This window comes from Galeopterus variegatus, unplaced genomic scaffold (assembly GCF_000696425.1).
Source record: "Galeopterus variegatus unplaced genomic scaffold, G_variegatus-3.0.2 Scaffold7769, whole genome shotgun sequence".
In the NCBI taxonomy this organism is placed as follows: Eukaryota; Metazoa; Chordata; class Mammalia; order Dermoptera; family Cynocephalidae; genus Galeopterus; species Galeopterus variegatus.
Genome location: NW_007733880.1, coordinates 39717 through 61777, shown reverse-complemented (window position 1 = coordinate 61777; position 22061 = coordinate 39717). Strand labels below are relative to the sequence as shown.

General features: G+C 38.4%; 1 protein-coding gene and 1 long non-coding RNA gene across 2 annotated transcripts in view; both read right to left on the bottom strand.

Moving 5' to 3' along the window:
• LOC103607842 overlaps positions 1-270 on the bottom strand; it is a 2357-nt gene extending 2087 nt beyond the window's left edge. Inside the window, exon 1 of the long non-coding RNA XR_551996.1 lies at positions 18-270. This is a non-coding gene — a long non-coding RNA (uncharacterized LOC103607842). The remainder of the gene's footprint in view (positions 1-17) is intronic.
• Positions 271-3791: 3521 nt separating this feature from the next.
• PDE12 (phosphodiesterase 12) lies at positions 3792-8107 on the bottom strand. Its single transcript, XM_008592310.1, has 3 exons — positions 6682-8107; positions 4705-4783; positions 3792-4507 (listed from the first exon to the last, which is right to left on the bottom strand). Exons 1-3 carry the CDS (start codon positions 7987-7989, stop codon positions 4065-4067), a joined length of 1830 nt encoding a protein of 609 aa, XP_008590532.1. The 5' UTR covers positions 7990-8107; the 3' UTR covers positions 3792-4064.
• Between the last annotated feature and the right edge of the window lie 13954 nt (positions 8108-22061).

Below are 22061 nucleotides of genomic sequence, written 5' to 3'. Positions count from 1 at the left end.
AGCCAACTAAATAAAGCCTATCCAGTTCCCTACTGAGCCATCTTCAATATGGAAAGAACACAAATGGGATGAACTAGAAAAATGCAACCTAGCAGTACTTCCAACATCAACACTCCAGGATAATATCATTAAAGTGAATTACTGGGTAAAATGGACTGTGTTATATAAATGCTTTAACATAACATCAACACATAAAATGGACAGAAGATGGAAATTAATGATTTAGTTTGCAAGGAAACTTAAAATTAGTAAAAACCTAATACTGACAGGGCTGGCGGGTTCGGATCCTATATAGGAATGGCCGGTGCGCTCACTGGCTGAGCGTGGTGCATGACACCACACCAAGGGTTGTGATCCCCTTACCGGTCACGAAAAAGATAAAAAAAAAAAAAAAGCACACCTAATACTGACAATATGAACATGGATTTTGACAACCCAGGTATACACCCAAAAGAACAGAAAACATGTTCAAACAAAAATATGTACATCTGGCCAGTTAGCTCAGTTGGTTAGAGTGCAGCCTTGTAACACCAAAGTCATGGGTTCAGTACCCCTTGCTGGCCAGCCACCAAGGAAAAAGTGTTCAAGAATGTTCCTAGCAGCACTAGCCAAAATAGCCAAAAGATGGAAACAACCCAAATATCTTTTTAAATAAACAAAATGTAGTATATCTCTGCTGTGCAATATTATTCATCTATAAAAAGGAATGAAGTACTGATACATACTACAACATAAATGAACTTTGAAAACATGCTAAGTGAAAAAGCCAGACACAAAAGGTCATATATTATGTGATTGCATTTATATGAAATATCTAAACTAGGTAAATCCATAGAGGCAGGGAATAGGGAGTGACTGCTTAATGGGTATGGGATTTCTTTTTGAGGTGATGAAAATGTTTTGGAATTAGACGGTTGCACATCATTGGTGAATGTACTCAATACAGCTGAACTGTACACTTTAAAATGGTTAATCTTAAGTGAATTTTATCTTAATGTCATCTCAGAACGCAGTGTTGTTATTCTGAAGTTAGTGCTAAAAAATTACCTAATACAGCTCTAGTACTTTATATATTAAAAAGCATGTGCTTTCTCATAAAGTGGGACCACAGAACTTGAATATTCCTATCAGTTAAAGATCTTAGAATTGTTTTCTCTCCCATAATGAAATCTAGTGTTTCCTTTAAGTACTATATTGAGCAAAATATTAAAATTTTTAAGACATTTTATTGTATTAAAAAAATTAGTGTTGGCCACATTTCAGAGGAAAGATTTTTCCTAATGAGTTGTCATGTGGGTCTTGTGATAAATAAAACAGACTTATCTTTCATTAGATATGGATTTTGGACTTGTCCCAATCCAACTACTTTGTAGGGAACCTCTGCCTTGTATTTCATAGCTAGAGAATATGAGATCTAAAGATGTCAATTTTCACCAGAAAGATCTCACAGTAGTGTTCTCTGGATCTTCTCTCCCTTGTATTATGCTCCTCAGAGATCTATCTCCAGACTGAAACCAGCACATTCTGGTGAGATTATACCCTAGTACTCTCAGAAAAGTTACCACCCAGTGTAACTCTTAGAAATTTGAAACAACTGATTTCAGTATTCAGAATTTGAAAAAGAATGCACATTACAGCCAGAAATGATTTGCTTGCTAATGAATCATGAGCTATCAGCATATTTGTTTGCTGCAGTGGCAATGGCATAAAAATTCATTTTAAACAGAATAACATGTTCTAAAATATTCTTACTCGTTTATAATCAATATAAAATTTTGGAATGTTAATTCCTACAGCAAGAACTTGTAACATCATGAGATGTGGTTTACCATAGAAAGTTACTAGACTTCCCATATTCTATTAAAGTTAAATGTACTAAAATACGAAAATGTAATAGAAAAATTCACCCACAAAGATGGCTCTAATTACTTAAACATTTCCGAATAACACTTTATTCTAACTCATGAGTACAAGGAAATTTTGGTATGCTACTTACACAATGTTCTTAGTGTTCCCTACCTTTGGACTCCAATCATTCTAACATAAATCTCCATATCTGTATACATAGATTTGACCAGAGTATGTGGCACTTGACAATAGCATTCCATATCCTATTCTTTTGAAATGCCTGTATACAATCTGATTATACTGTTTAGTCAGCAAATATCAAATTTAAGGATTAAGGACATGAAATGTTTGGTAAGTGCTTCGTTTTTCTGATCAGAGTTCAATCTAGCCAGACATGCTATTAATACAGGACCCGTATGCTTTTTCATGGGCATGAGTAATTATGTCACGTTATAATTTTTCCTTTCAAAATGTTCCTCAACTTTTTGCTGAGAAAATTTTTGTTTTCTTTCAAGTTACTATAAGGGTCCTGTCAACATGTTTTTCTGAAAGCAAACTAAAAACAAATTTTAATAAGAGAAAAATATATTTTGAAAATAATCAGATTCTGGCTTTAATATATTATTTATGGATTTGTAAACTGCTGTTAAAATGCTCTCAAAAATGTTATTTAGGAAGGCACAATTTGGTAGCATCAAATTTTCATTTACAGCCTTTTCTAAACAAAATATCAAGAAACTTCCACCTTAATCTTTCCCTTCAAGTACTTTAAGTACCTCAAAGTTCAGTATGAAGTACAGGTAAAACCTTTCATTCTCAAACTTACTAAACTTAAGAGTTAATACATTTGACAGTGAACAGGATATGAAAGTACTGATTACTTTATCAAAAGAGGACAGTTCTTATCATATTGGGTTCAGACATTAAAGAATTTGAAACGAGCTTTCCTGACTGTAGAAAATCAGAGCTCTTCTTGAGGTGTGCGGGCTTTTAATACCTAACCTAGGAATTAAATGCAGAAATATGAGATAACATTACAGTTATCCTGAACATCAAAAAAAGCAACAGCTAAAGCATTACAAATAAGGTATGGTGATAACTGAGTTAGTAAAGCTTGGTTACCGCTCTAGGCTAGACACTGATCAGTACAACTGCCTGTAATTTCTAATTTTAAAAAGAATTTGGCTTCATATTTAAATTTCCTTTAAAATATATGTTATATATAACGCTGTCCTGTAACTCAAACTATAATGCCCAAGTTTATAAAATGAATAGTTTATTTCAGAAATGCTCAAAAGCCCTCCCCCTTTTCCTACTTATAAAAACTGACAATTTTGAAAATACTTTTAGCATAGAAATGCTTAATAGTTCATCCAAAATTTCAAGCCCATATCAGAAGGCAGTTTCTCATAAAGTAATATATTGTGCTGTATTCCCTAATATCATATGGTCAAATACCCTGTTGTTTTGTGAACATTTTTCATGGGCCAGAGTAATTATAAAGACAATGGGATCAAGTTGAATATGATGCTACTCACTTTGAATACTAAATTGTGCTTGCATCCTAAAAATGAAAACATCCATTTGTAGCATACACTAAAAACTAAAATCCTAAAAATAATAAAAACACCATACTTGTTAGTTGAAAAATGAAGGATCAGGAGCAATAACAATTGGTGATAGTATATTTTAGGCTTTAGTTAAAGTTCTGAAATTGTATTAAATTACTAACCAAATTGAGGTAGAGGTAGACCCTACTGTTATTCCTTCCATGTGTCAAAATTTAGGTCTCTCACCTTAACTTGTATGCATTCTGCCCCCTGCCCCACCCCACCCCACCCTACCCCAATTGTATAAACATGATTCAATTTGGAATGTGTGCTATGAAAGAAAAATTATAAGATCATTCAAATGGTACTTAAAAAATCACTTGTGAAATGTACACAGTAATTCAATTTTCTTCTTGCTAGTCACAAATATATTTGTTTTTCCTCCAAGTATAGCAAAAAAAAAAAAAGGGTAGAGAAGCTGTATGATACAAATATGAACAGTCTCATAATGAAGACATCTGGACAATAACTAGTAAGGTATAACATTTTACCTTAGTGTTTAGTTTTCCTCTTTTGATGGTTAACCATATAAGCTTTGATTTAAAAAAAATTTTCTACTACAATAACTAACTTCCTTTTCAGACTTAAATTCCATTAAACACAAATCTATTTCCATTTTAAATCACATACAAGTGCTATGTGATCAGAGGGATGGGAAACACTAGGTAAGGCCTGGTGGGTAGTGACTTCTTCATGACTAGGTAATGGAATCACCTGTTCAACCTCTAACGCATTTAAGTCAATGAAAATGTAATCTAGACATCCATGAAAGCCGCCAACGTAATTTGTGTAAGCAGGTTCACCACAAGCACTTTTTAGTTTGAAGAAATGTGTAAGAGACATGTTGCATCTTTCCTCTTCCCCATTGGAAGCCCAGTCTTCATGATCCTCTGGAATGTTGCCATTGATGACAAAATGATACATTCCTGTAGATGGTGTACTATTAAAGTCCCCACAAAATATAATTGGTATGTCAGGATACAGATCACATGAAACATGTCTAATGTGAGTCAGGGCTACTGCCATTTGAATGAGGCGAATGTACCCACCTATGAATATAAAAAAGATTAATGTAAGTACTTTTAAAAGTTGTCTTCAAGTAAAAAAAAAAAAAAAAAGAAAGAAAAAGAAAAAACCCTCACAAACTAGTTTCTGGGTGACAGTCAAGATAAATATTTGTGTAAAACAGCTTTTGCAACCCTAAGTTGCCATGTTTAAGTCACTTGTAAAACCAAATTAAACATACCTTTTGGATGCCAGTAGAGATGGGTATTAGCAACACATATCTTTTTAGAACAGTCCTTTGTAGACTGAAGAACTGAAACCTAAAATAAAAAGTGCCAAGAGTTCATATGGTGTCTGCCAATCTCCTGAATGTTTTTTAAATCTAAGACTGTATGATGAACTGACATTTTATTCCATATCCTTCCCTTAATGAACTAAGATCACAATTATGAAATTTGATCTTTGCTATATGTTTTAGGATATACATGAATAGAATTCAGTGTAGTATATTTTAATAACAGTTCAACATATGAAGCTAGTATTAAAATATTAAAATTCTGCATCCCTGAATTCAACCAACCTCAGATTCAATAAACTGCAGATTCAAACAACTGTGGCTTGAAAATTTTTTAAAAATAAATTAATAATACAAGAATAAAAAATAATACAAATTAAAAAATAAAAATAATACAAATTAAAAATACAGTATAACAACTATTTACATGGTATTTACATTATATTTAGGTATTATGAGTAATCTAGAGATGATTTAAAGTGTACAGGAGGATGTGCATGGGTTATATGCAAATACTAGGCTATTCTGTATAAGGGACTTGAGTACTGGTTTTTGGTACTACCAGAAGTCCTGAAACCAACCCACCCTGGATATCCCATGGAGGACTGTAATATGTTCTAGATGACAACACTAAGGTTGGAGACAGTGTTTTCAAGTGGGTAAGCACAAGCTTTGGAGTCAGGCTGACCTAGGTTTGACTACCCATTCTTTCACTTACAGCAGTGTGAACTGGAGAGACATTTCTCTAAGCCAGCTTGGTATTGGTAAAGAGACAATACCATTCACCTCACGGAGGACTGTTGTATAGATTCAATTAAATGAGCTTATAAGGAAGTGCATGAAACACAGTAGGCGCTCAAAAAAAAAAAAAAAATGGCAGCTACTGTTCTCCTTATGAACAAAATTACTTAAAAACTTTGGATACACAATGCACATGTTTTTTTAAAATGAAGATAGTTTTGTGCTGAGTATCAGTTAACACCCTGCCCAGTGATCATGGTATATATAACTGACTGGGTGAGAATCTTAGCTCCATACTGGGGGGAACTTGGGTAAGTAAACGATCATTTTTTCCCTCATTTATAAAATGGTAAGAATAGCATTTATAAGAATAACATCTATAAAACAGGAATAGCAGATTACTATGAAGATTAAATGAGCCAATGATTAAAAAAAACACTAGCTAATATTTAAAATTTAAGAACAGACATTCCATGACTTAACGATGGTTACTTTTACGATTTTTCTACTTTAGGACGGTTTTATCCGGATGTAACCACATCGTAAATCGAGGAGTTTGTGGATTTAGGATGGCCTGACTTACGATTTTTCTATTCTATCTTTAAGAACAGACATTCCATGACTTAACGATGGTTACTTTTACGATTTTTCTACTTTAGGACTGTTTTATCCGGATGTAACCACATCGTAAATCGAGGAGTTTGTGGATTTAGGATGGCCTGACTTACGATTTTTCTATTCTATCACGGGTTTATCGGGGTAGTAAATGCATTTTTGACTTACCATATTTTCTACTTATGATGGGTTTATTAGGACGTACCCCCACTGTAAGTCGCGGATCATCCGTACTTTAAAACGTTTCAGAACCGTGCTTGGCAAGTAGTAAAAAATATTAGCTATTACCATTATTGTTGTATTTAGCTAGACTGTAAGCACTATGACAGACGCTGTTTGTCTTGTTCAAGGCAATCTGCAGCATGGCAGGCATATTAAATTAAAGGGGTAAATATTTGCTGAACGAATGAATGAAGACTAAACTTTGTGCTGAAAATATACGAGGAAACACATCTTTCAATAAAGTCTTGATATTTTCATATCAGTTATAACCCCACCACCAGCCCCCGCCTTCCAGGCCCTTAAAAATTGGCAAGGATGTGAAGATACAGGCGGAAGCTACTTTACCTGAAGGACAGAAGATCTCTGGAGCACTCTCTCCTGCGCAGATGGGTACAAAACTAGTTTCTCCAGAAGTTCTTTGTGAAGTGGGTCGGACTCCAGAGCTTCGTGGAAAGAAATGTCATGCTGGCTAAGGAGGCTGAACTTAGACTTTCGGTAGAAGGTGGCCAGGCCTTCGTGCTGCTTGATTCGAAACAAGCCCTCCAGCCCGAAGGCCTCGAGAGCGGGTACCAAGCTGTCTGAAAACACTGCACGATCAACCTCCTGCAAACAAATGAAGTCGGCGTTGTAACCTGTGAGTTCCTTCTGGATGAGGTTCTGGCGGTAGTCAACCTCCAGGGCGTAGGGGGCACAGTATGGGTACAGGACTGTACGCGAGAACTCAGTCTGAGCGTACGTGTCTGCCAGGATGTTGTAGGAGACAGTGCGGATGAGAGCGTCCTCTGTAACTTTGTTTGTGTAAAGATGACGGTGGTCAAAAGTGCAGGTGCCAGGCCCGGCCTCCACTGGACACACGCTTTCCAGCTCTCGGCTCGGTCCGAAGCGCTGCCCATTGCCTGGGGTGCAGTGAAGCTTGAGCCGTAGCCCGATGTCGGCATTGGACGGAGTGTAGACGCGCTCGTCCACACCCGTCTTGGTCCAAGTAGAAGAGGGTGAGGAAGGAGACAATGACGAGGGGCCACCGTCCTCTGGCTCAGCAGCTCCAGGCTTGGCTTCCTTGTACCATCGGAAGAGGGAGCCGGCGGCATCCCCAAATTCGAGGCTGAGCTTGGGGCACACCGGGAAGCCGGCCATAATGTAGCGCGGCAACTGCAACTCGGTGAAGGCGGGCGGGTTGCGCTCCACCTTGTACTTGACATCGCCGATCTGCAGCACCGCGCCATCCTGCCAGGCGTCCACGTTGAGCACGTCGTCAGCAACCGCCTCCTCTCGGTAGTAGAGTTTCACCACAGGCTCGGAGGCCGCAGCCGGCTCGGGCCCAGGCCCTGCACAGGCCGTGCCGCTGCTCGTGTTCGGCCGGTTCTTCCTGCTCTTCCTGGCGGCGGCTGCCTTAGCGTGGCCCTTGAGAGCGTTGGTAGCGATCCGGCTGAGAACCCGACCCAGCGGCTCGCTCTGGTCGCGCTGCATGTTCTTGTGGCTGCCGTCGGCTAGCGCGAACGACAGGCTCAGCTTGGGCTCGGAGGGCACACAGCGCACTACAGCGCGCTCCATCCCGCCACCCGTTGTCTCAGTCACCGCCTCGGCTCGGCTTCTCTGCTCCACCGCCGTCCGGACCCCACGAAGCGCGGCACGGGCGCCTAGAAGCCTCCACATGAACCCGGTGGCCCAGCGACGGACGAGACCAGCGGCCGAGCGGAGTCCCAGTGTCAAAGAGAGGGGTCGCAGCTGCCGGCTCCAGGACCCATTCAGACCCTGCAACTTCCGGCCGGCGAGGAGCGGGCGCACGGTGCTCCTGCCGCGCACTTTCGGCATTCCTGTTTACCTGCTACTTCTTTCCATAGCCACGCCTGCTTATAATCCCTCATAGCTTAATTTTTATCTTCAACCCGTGTCACAATGAAGGAGAAATGAATAAAATATAGAGGTGCCAGAGGGAAATACTAGACTCCATGCTTTTGTCGAAAGTGCAGGACGGAGGTCAGAGGGAAGGTATGCCAAACCGGAAATGCTGGGGCGGTGTTACCGGTTCCGCTCCGCTAAAGGAGGCGGGCGGCCTCTCCTGGACTTCAACTGCCGGGTTTCTATTCGCTCCGCGGTAGGCTGGGCTGCGCAGGGACGTGAGGAATTCTACACTGTTGCCGCCTTGAGTCGGGGCGTGGAAAGTGTTGCTTATTTTCTCTCCACATCTTTGCGGATCCTGCTCTCCCTATTCAGAGGTGCAGTGGGTTCTCCCTCAGGCGAGGCCAACGCCTAAGCGGCGAGCTGAGTGAGCCTTTGTGGTAGTTAACGAACAATATACAATAACTCCTATTTAGTGAGAACTGACTATGCTAAAGATGCTACACAAAATATTTAAGTCTCGCAATTCCTCTTGTGTAGGTCCCTTTAGACGTTGCTTATAGATGTGAGGTCGAGACATTAAATTACCTGGTTACACAGGTAGTAGTAGAATAGTAGAAACAAATAGGATTGTACTGACAAACTTGGGCAAAGCTGTTCATTTTTAATTAGTTGAGAAATAGGAAAACCCTTTCTATTTAGAGTTGCCGGATGTGGCAGATAAAAATACAGGTCGACTAGTTAAATGTGAATTTCGGATAACAAGGAATAATAATGGGACATAGTTATATTAAGAAATGTTGTTTATCTAAAACTCACATTTAACTGGGCGTCTTGTATTTTATTTCTATTTCTTTTAAAGGCCTTGAAGTGTAAAGTAACTTGGTTTGTTGCAGACCAGAAAAAAGTCTGGCATGACTGGAATACAGTGAGCCTTGGGGAGAGTAGCAGGTAGGAAAGATAGTAATTTACCAAATTGTGAAGTGCATTCTAAGCCATAGTATAAAGTTCTGGATTTTTTTCTAAGTAAAGGGAAGCTAGGGGAGTTGTTTTTATTACAATTATGGAGAAGTTTCAACTTTTCATTTTCCTCAAAGGGGAAAAACTAAAAATATTTAGTTAACTGTGGGAAAAATGGGTTTTAATGTCCTCATTCTCATTGAAAATTTTAATAATTTTGTTTCAGAATTTTCATAGAACTTTAAATAACCCAGAAAAGCATTTTATACTTTAAAAAAACTTCTTAGAAAGTGCTTTTTCCCTTTGAAAAAAAAAAACAACCTTGTTTTTTTGAAAAGTAGTTTTCCAAAAGTATGTGGAAAATACTTTTTTAAAAAAATTGAGATAAGGGCCAGCCTCTGGCTCACTTGGGAAAGTGTGGTGCTGATAACACCAAGGCCACGGGTTCAGATCCCTATATAGGAATGGCTGGTTAGCTCACTTGGGAGAGCATGGTGCTGACACCACCAAGCCAAGGGTTAAGATCCCTTTACCGGTCATCTCTGGAAAGAAAAAAAAAAAAAATTGGCATATAATTCACATACCATAAAATTCACTTTTAAAATGGACAGCTTAGTGGGCTTTAGTATATTACAAAGTTGTGCATACTATCTAATTCCAGAACATTTTCAACATCCCCAAAAGAAACCCCAAAACTTAGCAGTCAGTCCCCATTCCAATTTCCCACGGCTCCTGGCAATCACTAATATTTCTGTCTCTATGGATTTGCCTATTCTGGACATTTAAGTGGAATCATACAGTACGTAGTTCTTATTTTCTGTCGTCTTTCACTTAGCATAATGTTTTCAAGTTTCATCTGCAAGTATCACTCTGTCATTTCTTTTTGTGGCTGAATAGTATTCCATCGTATGATTATACCACATTTTGTTTATGGGACATTTTAATTAGGGGAGTTAACTTTCATGATGTGTTTTAAAAAGATAACTCTGGTTGCAGGATATAAATGGGATTATAGAAGGGCCGGAGTAAAAACACAGAGAAAGGAGGCAGGAGCAGCTGAACAAATGATAGGGTATTTACAGAGATGGGGGAAAGATTGGGGTAGAAGTATGTGTGGGGGAGGAAATGAAGAGTTTGTTTAGACCAAGTTAAATTTGAGGTGCTTGTCAGGTTCCATGAGGTTTTTACCTCATATCCGTAGGCAGTTGGATATAGGACAGAGGTTAGGTCTGAAAAGACCTACTCAACCTATCAAGGGTCCAGGGCAAGTGTATAAATGGAGGCCCACACACTATTTTAAATCAGGCTAACAAGCTGTTAAATAAAATGTGTTCTATTCTCCTACTTTGATGAGTATACATCAAAGGCATCTTGAGAAGAGCTATTCCTTGACTCTTGGCCACATACCTTATCTTTCCACCTGGGCTTCTTTCCTGCATCTTGAGAAGCTTCATGTGGGTAGGTGTGGACACCAAGCCTGAATGTCCAGACTTTACCCCCAAACAACTGTTCTTTGGTTAGCCTGGGGACCTAGAGAAGGAATACATAGGTTCTGTATGGGCATGTCTCCTTGGCCTCATGGACCCCTCACCTTGTGGATGGGTGTGTGGCCAGAGGTGGGCCAGAGCAGGAACCCTAAGACAGAGTGCCCTGTATAGAGTGGATGAGATCTCCAAGGAGAGATTGAGATAGAGAAATGACCAAGAATTTGGGCCCTCCAACATTTAGAAGTCAAGAAGTGAAGGAGACAAAGGTGTGTAAGTTCCATGAGGGAAAGGACTTTTATCTGTTTTGTTTACTGCTGAATCTCCAGTATTTAGAAAGGTCCTGGTATACAATACATATGTGTTGAAAGAATGACAGGAGACAGAAGAAATAGGCAGTGAGTAAGAGGAAATGAGAAGTAAAGCTTCAACTGAAAGCCAGATGAAGAAAGTATTTCAAGAAAAAGTAATTTTGTGTTGAATGCTATTGCAGTTAACATTCTGTGATTAACTGCAGAAGAAAGAAACCTTGACAATTCAAAGAATATGTTGAGAAATCAAGATATTATCTACTTGTATCTCACTTTTCCTGGAGCTAGGATGTTTGTTTATTGGGTTTCTAATAATAAGCCATGCCTTTCCCCCTGGTTTACCATGAGGAAAATAAACTTTTTGAACTGTGTCCTAAAAGAAAGATGAATTTTGCAGTCATTTGAAATTTCTAGACCTGTCCTCTCCTCCCCCATCCACCAAGCATTGACAGAATGACTGGATACTGAACATATATATGTAGTCCAGGGCTACAGTATAGGGATAAATTAGAAATTATATTTCAACTAACTCACCTATGGAAGGGAGAATAAGACTCAGTATTCCAGTTTATAGGACCCACATTAACAAATATGAATTATGAAATTTTACTTTTATTTTTCTTATCCCAACCATTTTTCTTCAAGTAACTGCAGAACTCAATCAATCTTAGTCTATTTAATGAAAGATAAATGCTCTGTTAGAAAAATGTGACTTTCCTTCAGGCAAGCTGATCTAATTTAACCTTATGGCAGAGTCTTAATTGTGGTTTTGAGACATTCCTTAAAGTGTCAAACTTTTTTCTTTTAGTTTTTTTGATATTATAATTTTTTGAAAGAGTAAAACATACCCACAGTGAAAAAAGTATCCTTCCAAGCTTCTGGTCAAGATGGCCGAGTAGACGGTTCCTAGCGTTGCTCTCTCCCACAAATCAACCAATTTGCAACTGTTAAAAAGGAACAACAGGAGACCCAAGAGCCGTGCCAGAACAGGCAGGAGCTGTGCACCATGGGACCCCCAGCCCAGGCCAGTGCCTGCCACCCAGAGAGGCCTGAGAGCCACTGGGCCCACATGCCCTGAGTCAGCCATGCCTGAATAGGCATTCACTGTGGGACCCCCAGTCCAGGCCAGTCCCTGCCACCCATAGAGGCCCAAGAGCCACTGGGCCCACATGCCCCGAGTCAGCTGTGCCAGAACAGGCAGGTGCTATGGGACACCCCCAGCCCTGGTCAGTCCCTGCTGCCCAGAGAGGCCTGAGAGCCACCAGGCCCACATGTCCTGAGCCAGCCATGCCAGAACAGGCAGGTGCCATGGGACCCTGAGCCCAGGTTAGTCCCCACTGCTAAGAATTGGAAGTCCCATCAGGATCCAGGCCAGTCATCAGGGTGGAACAAATAGACCATGATACCCCCACCACAATGACTAAACACCAAAGAAAAGATACCAGAAATATGAAAAATCAAGAAAGCACATCACCACCAAAGAAAAATAATAATTCCCAAACTCTAGATCCTATAGAACAGAAAGTCCTTGAAATGACTGACAAGGAATTTTGAGCAGCAATTCTAAGGAAACTAAATGAGATACAAGAAAACTCAGACAACATAATGAAATAAAAATATACAGGACCTGAAAGAAGAAATGTACAAAGAAATCTGTGCTCTGTAAAAGAACGTAGCAGAGATTGTGGAACTGAAGGATTTGTTCAGTGAAATAAAAAACAACAGAGAGTATAACCAGCAGGCTAGAACAAGCAGAAGAGAGAACTTCTGACCTTGAAGACAGGCTATTTGAATTAACACAGGCAGACCAGAAAAAAGAAAAAAGATTTTAAAAAATTGAAGAAAAATCTAAGGGAGATCACAGACAACCTTAAGTACTCAAATATCCAAATCATGGGTATTCCAGAAGGGGAGGAGAAAGGAAATGACATTGAAAACATATTCAATGTAATAACAGCAGAAAACTTCCCAGGTATAGGGTAAGTCACAGATCTTCAGATTCAGGAGGCCCCCAAATCCCCAAACATATTCAACTGAAAAAGGTCCTCTCCAAGACATGTTATAGTCAAACTGGCAAAACTCAGAGACAAAGAGAGAATCTTAAAAGCTGCAAGAGAGAAGTGGCAAGTCACCTGTAAGGGAGCTCCAATCAAATTAACATAAGACTTTCCATCAGAAACCCTAAAAACCAGAAAAGAATGGGATGATATATTCAAAATACTAAAGAACAAAAATTGCCATCCAAGAATACTTTACACATCAAGGCTATCCTTCCGAAATGAAGGACAAATAGTATATTTCTGGGACAAACAGAAACTGTGGGAGTTTGCTACCACACAACCAGCATACAGGAAATTCTCAAGGGAGTACTGGGTTTGATATCTGAAAAACAACCATCACTGCCATGAATATTCAAGAAACAACAAAACCTACCAGTAAAACAAAAATGCTAACAAAAAAGAGAAAAAGTAGTTTATCTACCACCCCAAGAAACCAACAAATACAGAAGACAAACAGAAAATTAGAAAGACAGGAAAAAAAGATACTTAAGACATCTAAACAAAAATCAATAAAATGCTAGGAGCAAATCAATACCTTTCAATATTAACTCTAAATGTAAAGGGATTAAATTCCCCACTCAAAAGACACAGACTGACTAACTGGATGAAAAAGATGGACTCAACAATATGCTGCCTTCAAGAGACTCACCTCACCTGTAAAGACACACATAGACTAAGAGTGAAAGGATGGAAAAAGATATACTATGCAAATAGAAATGAAAAACAAGCTGGAGTAGCTATTCTTATTATCAGATAAAATAGAGTTTAAACCAAAAACCACAAAAAGAGATAAAGAAGGCCACTATAGAATGATAAAAGAATCTATCCATGAAGAAGACATGACAATCATACATATACATGCACCCAACGTCGGAGGAGCCAGATTTATAAAGCAAAAATTATTAGATCTAAAGAACGAGATAGACACTAACACCATAAAAGCGGGGGACCTGAACACCCCACTCTCAACACTGGACAGATCATCTAGACAAAAAATCAGTAGAGAAACACAAGATCTAAACAACACTTTAGACCAATTGGACCTGGCAGACATCTAGAGAACATTCCATCCAACAAACTCAGAATATTCATTCTCATCAGCTCAGGGAACATTCTCCAGGATAGACCACATGTTACATCACAAATCAAGTCTCAACAAATTCAAAAAAATTGGAATTATTCCATGTATTTTTTCAGATCACAATGGATCAAAATTAGAAATCAATAACAAATGAAACTCTAGAAACTGATACAAACACATGGAAATTAAACAACATTCTACTTAATGACATGTGTTGCTTTGCCTCCCACGGATTTGTCACCCCTTTCCCCCTGGGTGACAGAGCCACCAAAGATTACTCAAAGCCCATCTCTTTTGAGCAGCGAGAAGCCCCAGAAAGGGGTTAATATCCCAGAACTTCCTCAAGTGTGAGGCATTTCTTCCATTTGGGAAATTAACCACAAATTGGGGTTCTGTTCCTGCATTTATTCTCCAGACCAAAAAGTTACAGGAAGAGACATAGGTGGGGTTTTGCTAAGTACAGTTTAACAAGTTTTTACAATAGAAGCTGGTAACATTCAGTAAAAACAAGTCAGATGACATTCTATTAGACAATTAAGTGATCCACTAACAAAGGCTTGATTTAGAAAACATTCCTTCTCCCTCCAGCAGCTTTTTAGTAACTTTACACATCAATTAGTAACCTGTCTGTCTTTGAACCAGCAGCCTTGCTGTGTTACGATTCTTATCTTGCAACAGAGATTCAATAGCCTAGGGAAAATTTCCTGTCCTTTGCAAGGTCAATATTTGAAACTGCAAGGTTTTGGAAAACCAGGCCCTGTGAAGTATGTTTGCTTTATGAATCCTCTACACTTATAGGTCCAAGAAGAAATTAAACAGGAAATCAAAAAAAAAATTTTGAAACTAATGAAAATAATGACACATCATACCAAAACCTGTGCAATACTGCAAAAGCAGTACTAAGAGGGAAATTTATCTCATGAAATGCTTACTTCAGAAGAATGGAAAGATGGCAAATAAACAACCTAACACTTCACCTTAAATATCTAGAAAAACAAGAACAATCCAAACTCAAAATTAGTAGACAGAAAGAAATAATTAAAATCAGAGCAGAACTAAATGAAACAGAAACCCAAGAAATGATACAAAAGATCAATGAAACAAAAAGTTGATTTTTTGAAAAGATAAATAAAATTGACAAACCTTTAGCAAGGCTAACTAAAAAAAGAAGAGAGAAAACCCAAATAAAAATTAGATATGAAAAAGGTGATATTACAACTGATACCTCAGAAATACAAGGAATCATTAGAGACTACTATAAACAACTATATGCCAAGAAATTTGAAAATCTGGAGGAAATGGATTAATTTCTCAACACATACAAACTACCAAAACTGAGCCAAGAAGATATAGAAAATCTGAACAGACCAACAACAATAAAAGAGATTGAAGCTTTTAACAGAAGGCTCCCAACAAAGAAAAGCCCAAGACTGGACAGGTTCACTGCAGAGTTCTACCAAACTTTCAAAGAGGAACTGATACCAATTCTCTACAAACTATTCCAAAAGACTGAAACAGAAGCCATTCTCCCAAACTCATTCTGTGAGGCAAACATCACCCTGTACCAAAACCAAACAAAGATAAATCAAAAGTAGAAAACTACAGGCCAATATCCTTGATGAATATAGATGCAAAAATCCACAATAAAATACTAGCTAACAGAATACAGCAACACACAAAATTATACACCATGATCAAGTGGGATTCATCCCAGGGAAGCAAGGTTGTTTCAATATACACAAATCAATAAATGTGATACACCACATCAATAAAAGCAAAGACAGAAACCATATGATCATCTCTATTGCCCTGAAAAAGCATGTGACAAGGGGGCCAACCCCATGGCTCACTCGGGAGGGTACAGCACTGGGAGCGCAGCAGCGCTCCCGCCACAGATTCAGATCCTATATAAGGATGGCTGGTGCACTCACTGGCTGAGCGCGGTGCAGGTGACATCAAGCCAAGGGTTGCGATCCCCTTACCAGTCACACACACACACAAAAAAGAAAGCATCTGACAAAATTCAACATTCGTTCATGATAAAGACTCTCTACAAGTTAGGTATAGATGGAAAGTATCTCAACACAATTAAAGCTATCTATGATAAACCCAATGCCAATATCATCCTGAATGGGGGAAGGCTGAAAGCTTTCCCCTTGAGAAAAAGAATTAGACAAGGATGCCCTACTCTCGCCACTCCTATTCAACATAGTGTTGGAAGTACTAGCCAGAGCAATTAGAGAAGAGAAGGAAATAAAGGGCATCCAGATAGGAAAAGATGAAGTCAGACTGTCCCTGTTTGCAGATGATATGATCCTATATATTGAACAGCCTAAAGCCTCTACAAAAAAAACGCTTAGGGTTGATAAATGAATTCAGCAAAGTTGCAGGGTACAAAATCAACACAAAAAAATCAGTAGCATTTTTATACTCCAATAGTGAACATGCAGAAAAAGAAATCAAGAAAGCTAGCCAATTTACAATAGCCACTAAAAAAATAAAATACTTTGGGGCTGGCCCGGTGGTGCACTGGAGAGTGCGCCACTTGGAAGCATGGCGGCGCTCCCGCCGAGGGTTCGGATCCCATGTGGAGACCGGTTCCCGCTCACTGGCTGAGCGCGGTGTGGGCACAACACTGAGGGTTGCGATCCCGTTGCCGGTCCCTGGTACAGGCGCGACACCGAGGGTTATGATCCCGTTACTGGTCAGTAAAAAAGACAAAAAGAAATAAAATAAAATAAAATACTTTAGAATAAAGTTAACCAAGAATGTGAAAAATCTCTATGAAGAGAACTACAAACCACTGTTGAGAGAAATTAAAGATGACACAAGAAGATGGAAAGACATTCCATTCTCTTGGATTGGAAGAATTAACATTGTGAAAATGTCCATATTACCCAAAGTGATCAGATTCAATGCAATTCCCATCAAAATTCCAATGACAGTTTTCTCAGAAATGGTAAAACCTATCCAGATAATTATGTGCAATAACAAAAGACCATACATAGCCAAAGCAATCCTGAGCAAAAAAAATAAAGCTGGAGGGATAACACTACCTGACTTTGAACTGTACTACAAACCTGTAATAACCAAAACAGCATGGTACTGGCATAAAAAGAGACACATGGATCAGTGGAATAGAATAGAGAACCCAGAAACCAATCCATACATCTACAGCCACCTGATCTTTGACAAAGGCACCAAGTCAACACACTGGGGAAGAGACTGCCTCTTCAGCAAATGGTGCTGGGAAAACTGGATGTTCATATGTAGGAGAATGAAACTAGACCCGTATCTCTCACCATATACCAAAATCAACTTAAAATGGATTAAAGAATTAAATATACATCCTGAAACAATAAAACTCCTTAAAGAAAATACAGGGGAAACACTCCAGGAAATAGGAGTGGGTATGGACTTCATGAATATGACCCCAAAAAGCACAGGCAACTAAAGGAAAAATAAACAAATGGTATTATATCAAGCTAAAAAAATTCTACGTAGCCAAAGAAACAATCAACAGAGTGAAAAGACAGCCAACAGGGCAGGACAAAATATTTGCAAAATATACATCTGACAAAGGATTATATCCAGAATATTTAAGGAACTCAAGCAACTTAACAGCTAAAAAACAAATAACCCAATTAAAAAATGAGCAAAGGAGCTGAATAGACATTTCTCAAAGGAAGATATAGGAGTGGCCAACAGACACATGAAAAAATGCTCAACATCACTTAGCATCTCGGAAATGCAAATCAAGACTACTTTGAGATACCATCTCACTCCAGTAAGAATGGCTAATATCCAAAAGACTGAGAATGGTAAATGCTGGTGAGGTTGCAGAGAAAAAGGAACTCTCATACACTGTTGGTGGGACTGTAAAATGATGCAGCCTTTATGGAAAATGGTATGGAGGTTCCTCAAACAATTACAGATAGATCTTCCATGTGACCCAGCTATTACACTGCTAGGAATAAACCCAGAGGAATGGAAATCATCATGCCAAAGGGATACCTGCACTCCAATGTTTATTGCAGCACTGTTTACAATAACCAAGAGTTGGAACCAGCCCAAATGTCCATCATCAGATGAGTGGATAAGGAAACTGTGGTATATCTACACAATGGAATTCTACTCTTCTATAATAAAGAATGAAATACTACCATTCGCAACAACATGGTTGGACTTAGAGAAAATTATATTAAGTGAAACAAGTCAGGCACAGAAAGAGATATAGCACATGTTCTCACTTATTTATGGTAGCTAAAAATAAATAAACAGACGTACAAATAAAGGGGGGAGGAAGAAGACAACGATCACAATTCCTTGAATTTGTTAAGACAAGTGAATAGATATGTAGTTGGGGGCAGGGGAGAGAAGGAGGGGGAAAAGAGTAACAGGTAAATGGTCATGAAAATCAACTACAATCTATATTAAGAAGTTAAAAAAAAAAGTATCCTTCCTACCCCTGACTCATACACATACACAAACATTTATGAAACCTGTCCTCCCACTTTTTTACACAAATAGAAACAGCGTGCCCGTGGTTTGGTACCTTCCTCTTTTCACTATGTTTTGTCAATTTTTTCAGGAGCTGTTCTGAAAGTGTTAAAACTTCTCATAGAAAGTTTAATTTGAGCTCACAGACTTGAAAGTAATACATAATAAATAGCATGTTTGAAGCTATATTTTTATGAGGCTAAATTATAGCCTCACAAATTATATAAATTGTAATTATATACTTTAAATTTGAGATTGGAAGACTGAACAAATTGTATACCTTCCCCGATACAAAAAGAAATGGCTAATAGAAATAATTTTATCCACCCATTCTTGGTCAAGAAACACAGTTAACACAAGCTAAGTATGCAAAAAAACATAAGCTAACTTCCACTAATCAGACTTATGGCTGATGAGGTTATTTTTGTTATTTATATATATATATCAGCAAATATTCATGTGTAAAGCCTAGTTTATTTTGATTACCTCCAATATTGCTAATAACACTGGCAGTTAACTGCATAGATTATTATTATTCCTCTATCTTTTTTTACTTAAGGTCAACGTGATACTGTAGTTTTGAATGATAGCACTCACTAAGAAGATTTGAGTAGTACCCAATGATATCACTTCAGGGTATTTCCCCATGTATTCAAAACTGAATTTCCATTTACTTTTTTTTTTTGAGCGATCAGCCTCTCTCTTCTATTTGTTTCTTTTATTTTTTAAAGCATTTATTGTAATTAAAACAGTTACATTATTATATGTACTATATAGTATATATATATATATATATATATACTATATAGCATAGTGTACAATACAGCTATTTAATATAATAATGTTATTTAGTATAACAGCAATCAAAAATCAGTTAACAAAATTTAATCAAAAAACCTGTGTAAAATCTATCTAAGTTCAGCTCTGGAAAGAACTCTTAATCTTATGGACTCTTTTCCCTGCACTCCCATTTTAAATTTTGAAATGAGCAATGCATAGTATGAAGCATAGCAAATCAGTCTCATAAATTCTCTTAACATCTTCATATTTCTATTATAAAGAAAAAGAAAATTTTGGTACTGTAGTAGAGAATCACATTTTGGTGTCATATCCATTAATGCTTTTTAAATAATCGAGGCTTTGCAAAATAAACTTGTCTGCTCACATAAATAGTATTTCTAACTAGTTAAACTAGTTCTAACTAAATACTATTTCTAAATAGTATTTCTAATAGTTCTTAGATTCAGAACTAGAGTGTTTAAGGAAGGATTTTCAGCTGTAAATTAGTATGTTTAGATAGTTAAAATTTTTCCTTTCTTCAAAGCAAAGGATTTATCAAAATCCCACCTGGGTTTTTTTGCAGAAATTGACAAACCAATCCTAAAATTTATGTGGATATGCAGAGGGCCTAGAATAGCCAAAATGACTTTTTGAAGACCTAGTATCTGCAAAATGTTTTCACAGCAGCACTAGATTAGTGTTAGCTTGAATAATTGGAAGAAGGTATCATGCAAAAGACTGCTTCCTCCCCTTTAGTCTTTGTAGTTTAGCCCAACCAAATTGACATTTAAAGAACTACCACTTGTACAGGTGTTTTTTTGTTGTTGTTATTGGGTGTTTTTTTTTCTGCAGAAAGATATTGTGCTTTTACAAACTACCAGGAAGTTTAATTTGTTCATTTACTCACATGACACTTTTAGAGCACCTTCTGTGTGCCAGACACAATAGTGTAGGCTGTACTCTCATTACAACAACAAAAAATTCTTTACATAGTGACCGGCACATAACAAGTACTCATAGTTGTCAAATGAATACACCATCAATATACCACCAGAAATTATTTATTCCCCAATTTTATTTAGGCACTTAGTATTCGTATAGGCTATCATTGTTTAGATGGAGTATACATTGTGAAGCTTCGAAAAACAAAATTTCACATTTCTCTCTCCAAGGGTACTCAAAAAATTTCACACCTCTTAACCTGTTTGATTTTGTCAAGGATTTCCTGAAAGTGCTGTATAAACAAATTGCAAATATAGAAACGATAAGTTATATTGCTGGTTAGTTACAATATTTACAGGAAGTCACTAGGGGACACTTGGAAGACTTGATCCTCCTCTTTTGAGAGTGTTTATATGAATCTTATTTGCCAGCGGATTCAAATTTCCAGTTTTGCAGTTTTCCACAATTTGAAGTACGTGATTTCCTTTACTCCTTCCAACGGAAGGCAGTTATATAAAAAAAATCTCTCCTCCACCCTACATTTACTTGAGTAATGAATTGTTCTGACAGATAACCTTAATCTGTCGCTGCTCAGCAACTGCCTCTCCAGGCAACCTTCATCCAACCCCTCCGGCTGCGGCCGGCCGCGACAGTTTCCATGGCGACGATTTTGTTTCTACCCAGTCGACGACCGCTCTTCTCCAGCTACTCGGACGGGAGCCTGTGGGGTTCCAGAGGTTTCACCCCTCGTTATCTCCCTTCCTTTCACCAAAGGAGAAATTCTGAACTTTTCTCTCTCGTCTGGGCAGCCGGGAAGTACTGAAAAAGAGACAGGTACTTGTTCTCTGCTTTTCTCATCGTCTCCCTCCCAGGGCAGGTAATCGCAATTTGGGTGCCAGCAGAAATAGTCTTTCTTTCAAGGCAGGAATCTCCAAATCCTGTGGGCATTCGCGGCCAGTGTAGTTCGTATCACAGTTAAATTGTTGAGCATTTACATGTCATTTTATTTTACTTATCTATTTATTTATTTTCCTTTTTGTCTTTTTTCATGTCTGGCAACGGATCGCAACCCTCAGTGTTGCGCCCGTACTGGACCGGGACCGGCAACGGGATCGCAACCCTCGGTGTTGCTCCCACACCTCGCTCAGCCAGTGAGCGGGAACCGGTCGTATGTGGGATCCGAACCCTCGGCGGGAGCGCCACCGCGCTCCCAAGCGGCGCACTGTAGCAGTGCGCCACTGGGCCGGCCCTACATGTCATTTTAGATTTGCTATGCATTAAGTATGCCTGTTTTTGCTTGAGCATGGCATCATTTTCTAGCAAGACTAAGATACAATTATTGATGTTTAAAAATGTTAATGATGTCAAATATTAGCTTTTTTGGGAGAATGATTCTCTCTGAACAGCTGGATTTGTTGTGGTTTGCATCTAGGACAAACTCTGAAACCAGAATTTCAGAGATGTAAGGCTATTTAGAGAGTATTTAATTCAGTTTTTAAATTTCATCCATTAGGAAACAGAAGCCCTAAAGGGGAAGTGACTGGTTCATTTCTTCATAGCAAGTGAATGGTAGAGCTCTAACAGGAATCCCTGTCCACTTATCTCAACTGCCATTCTTTAGGCTAATACTATACTTGGGAGGAAAATCTGAAAGGGTCTAGATTTTATTTTTTGGTATTGATATGTAAGATATGGATATATTGAGGCTTGCTTTTGCAATAATGGCTTTATGAAATTTTTCTTCTCAGAGTATAGAGTATTTTAATCT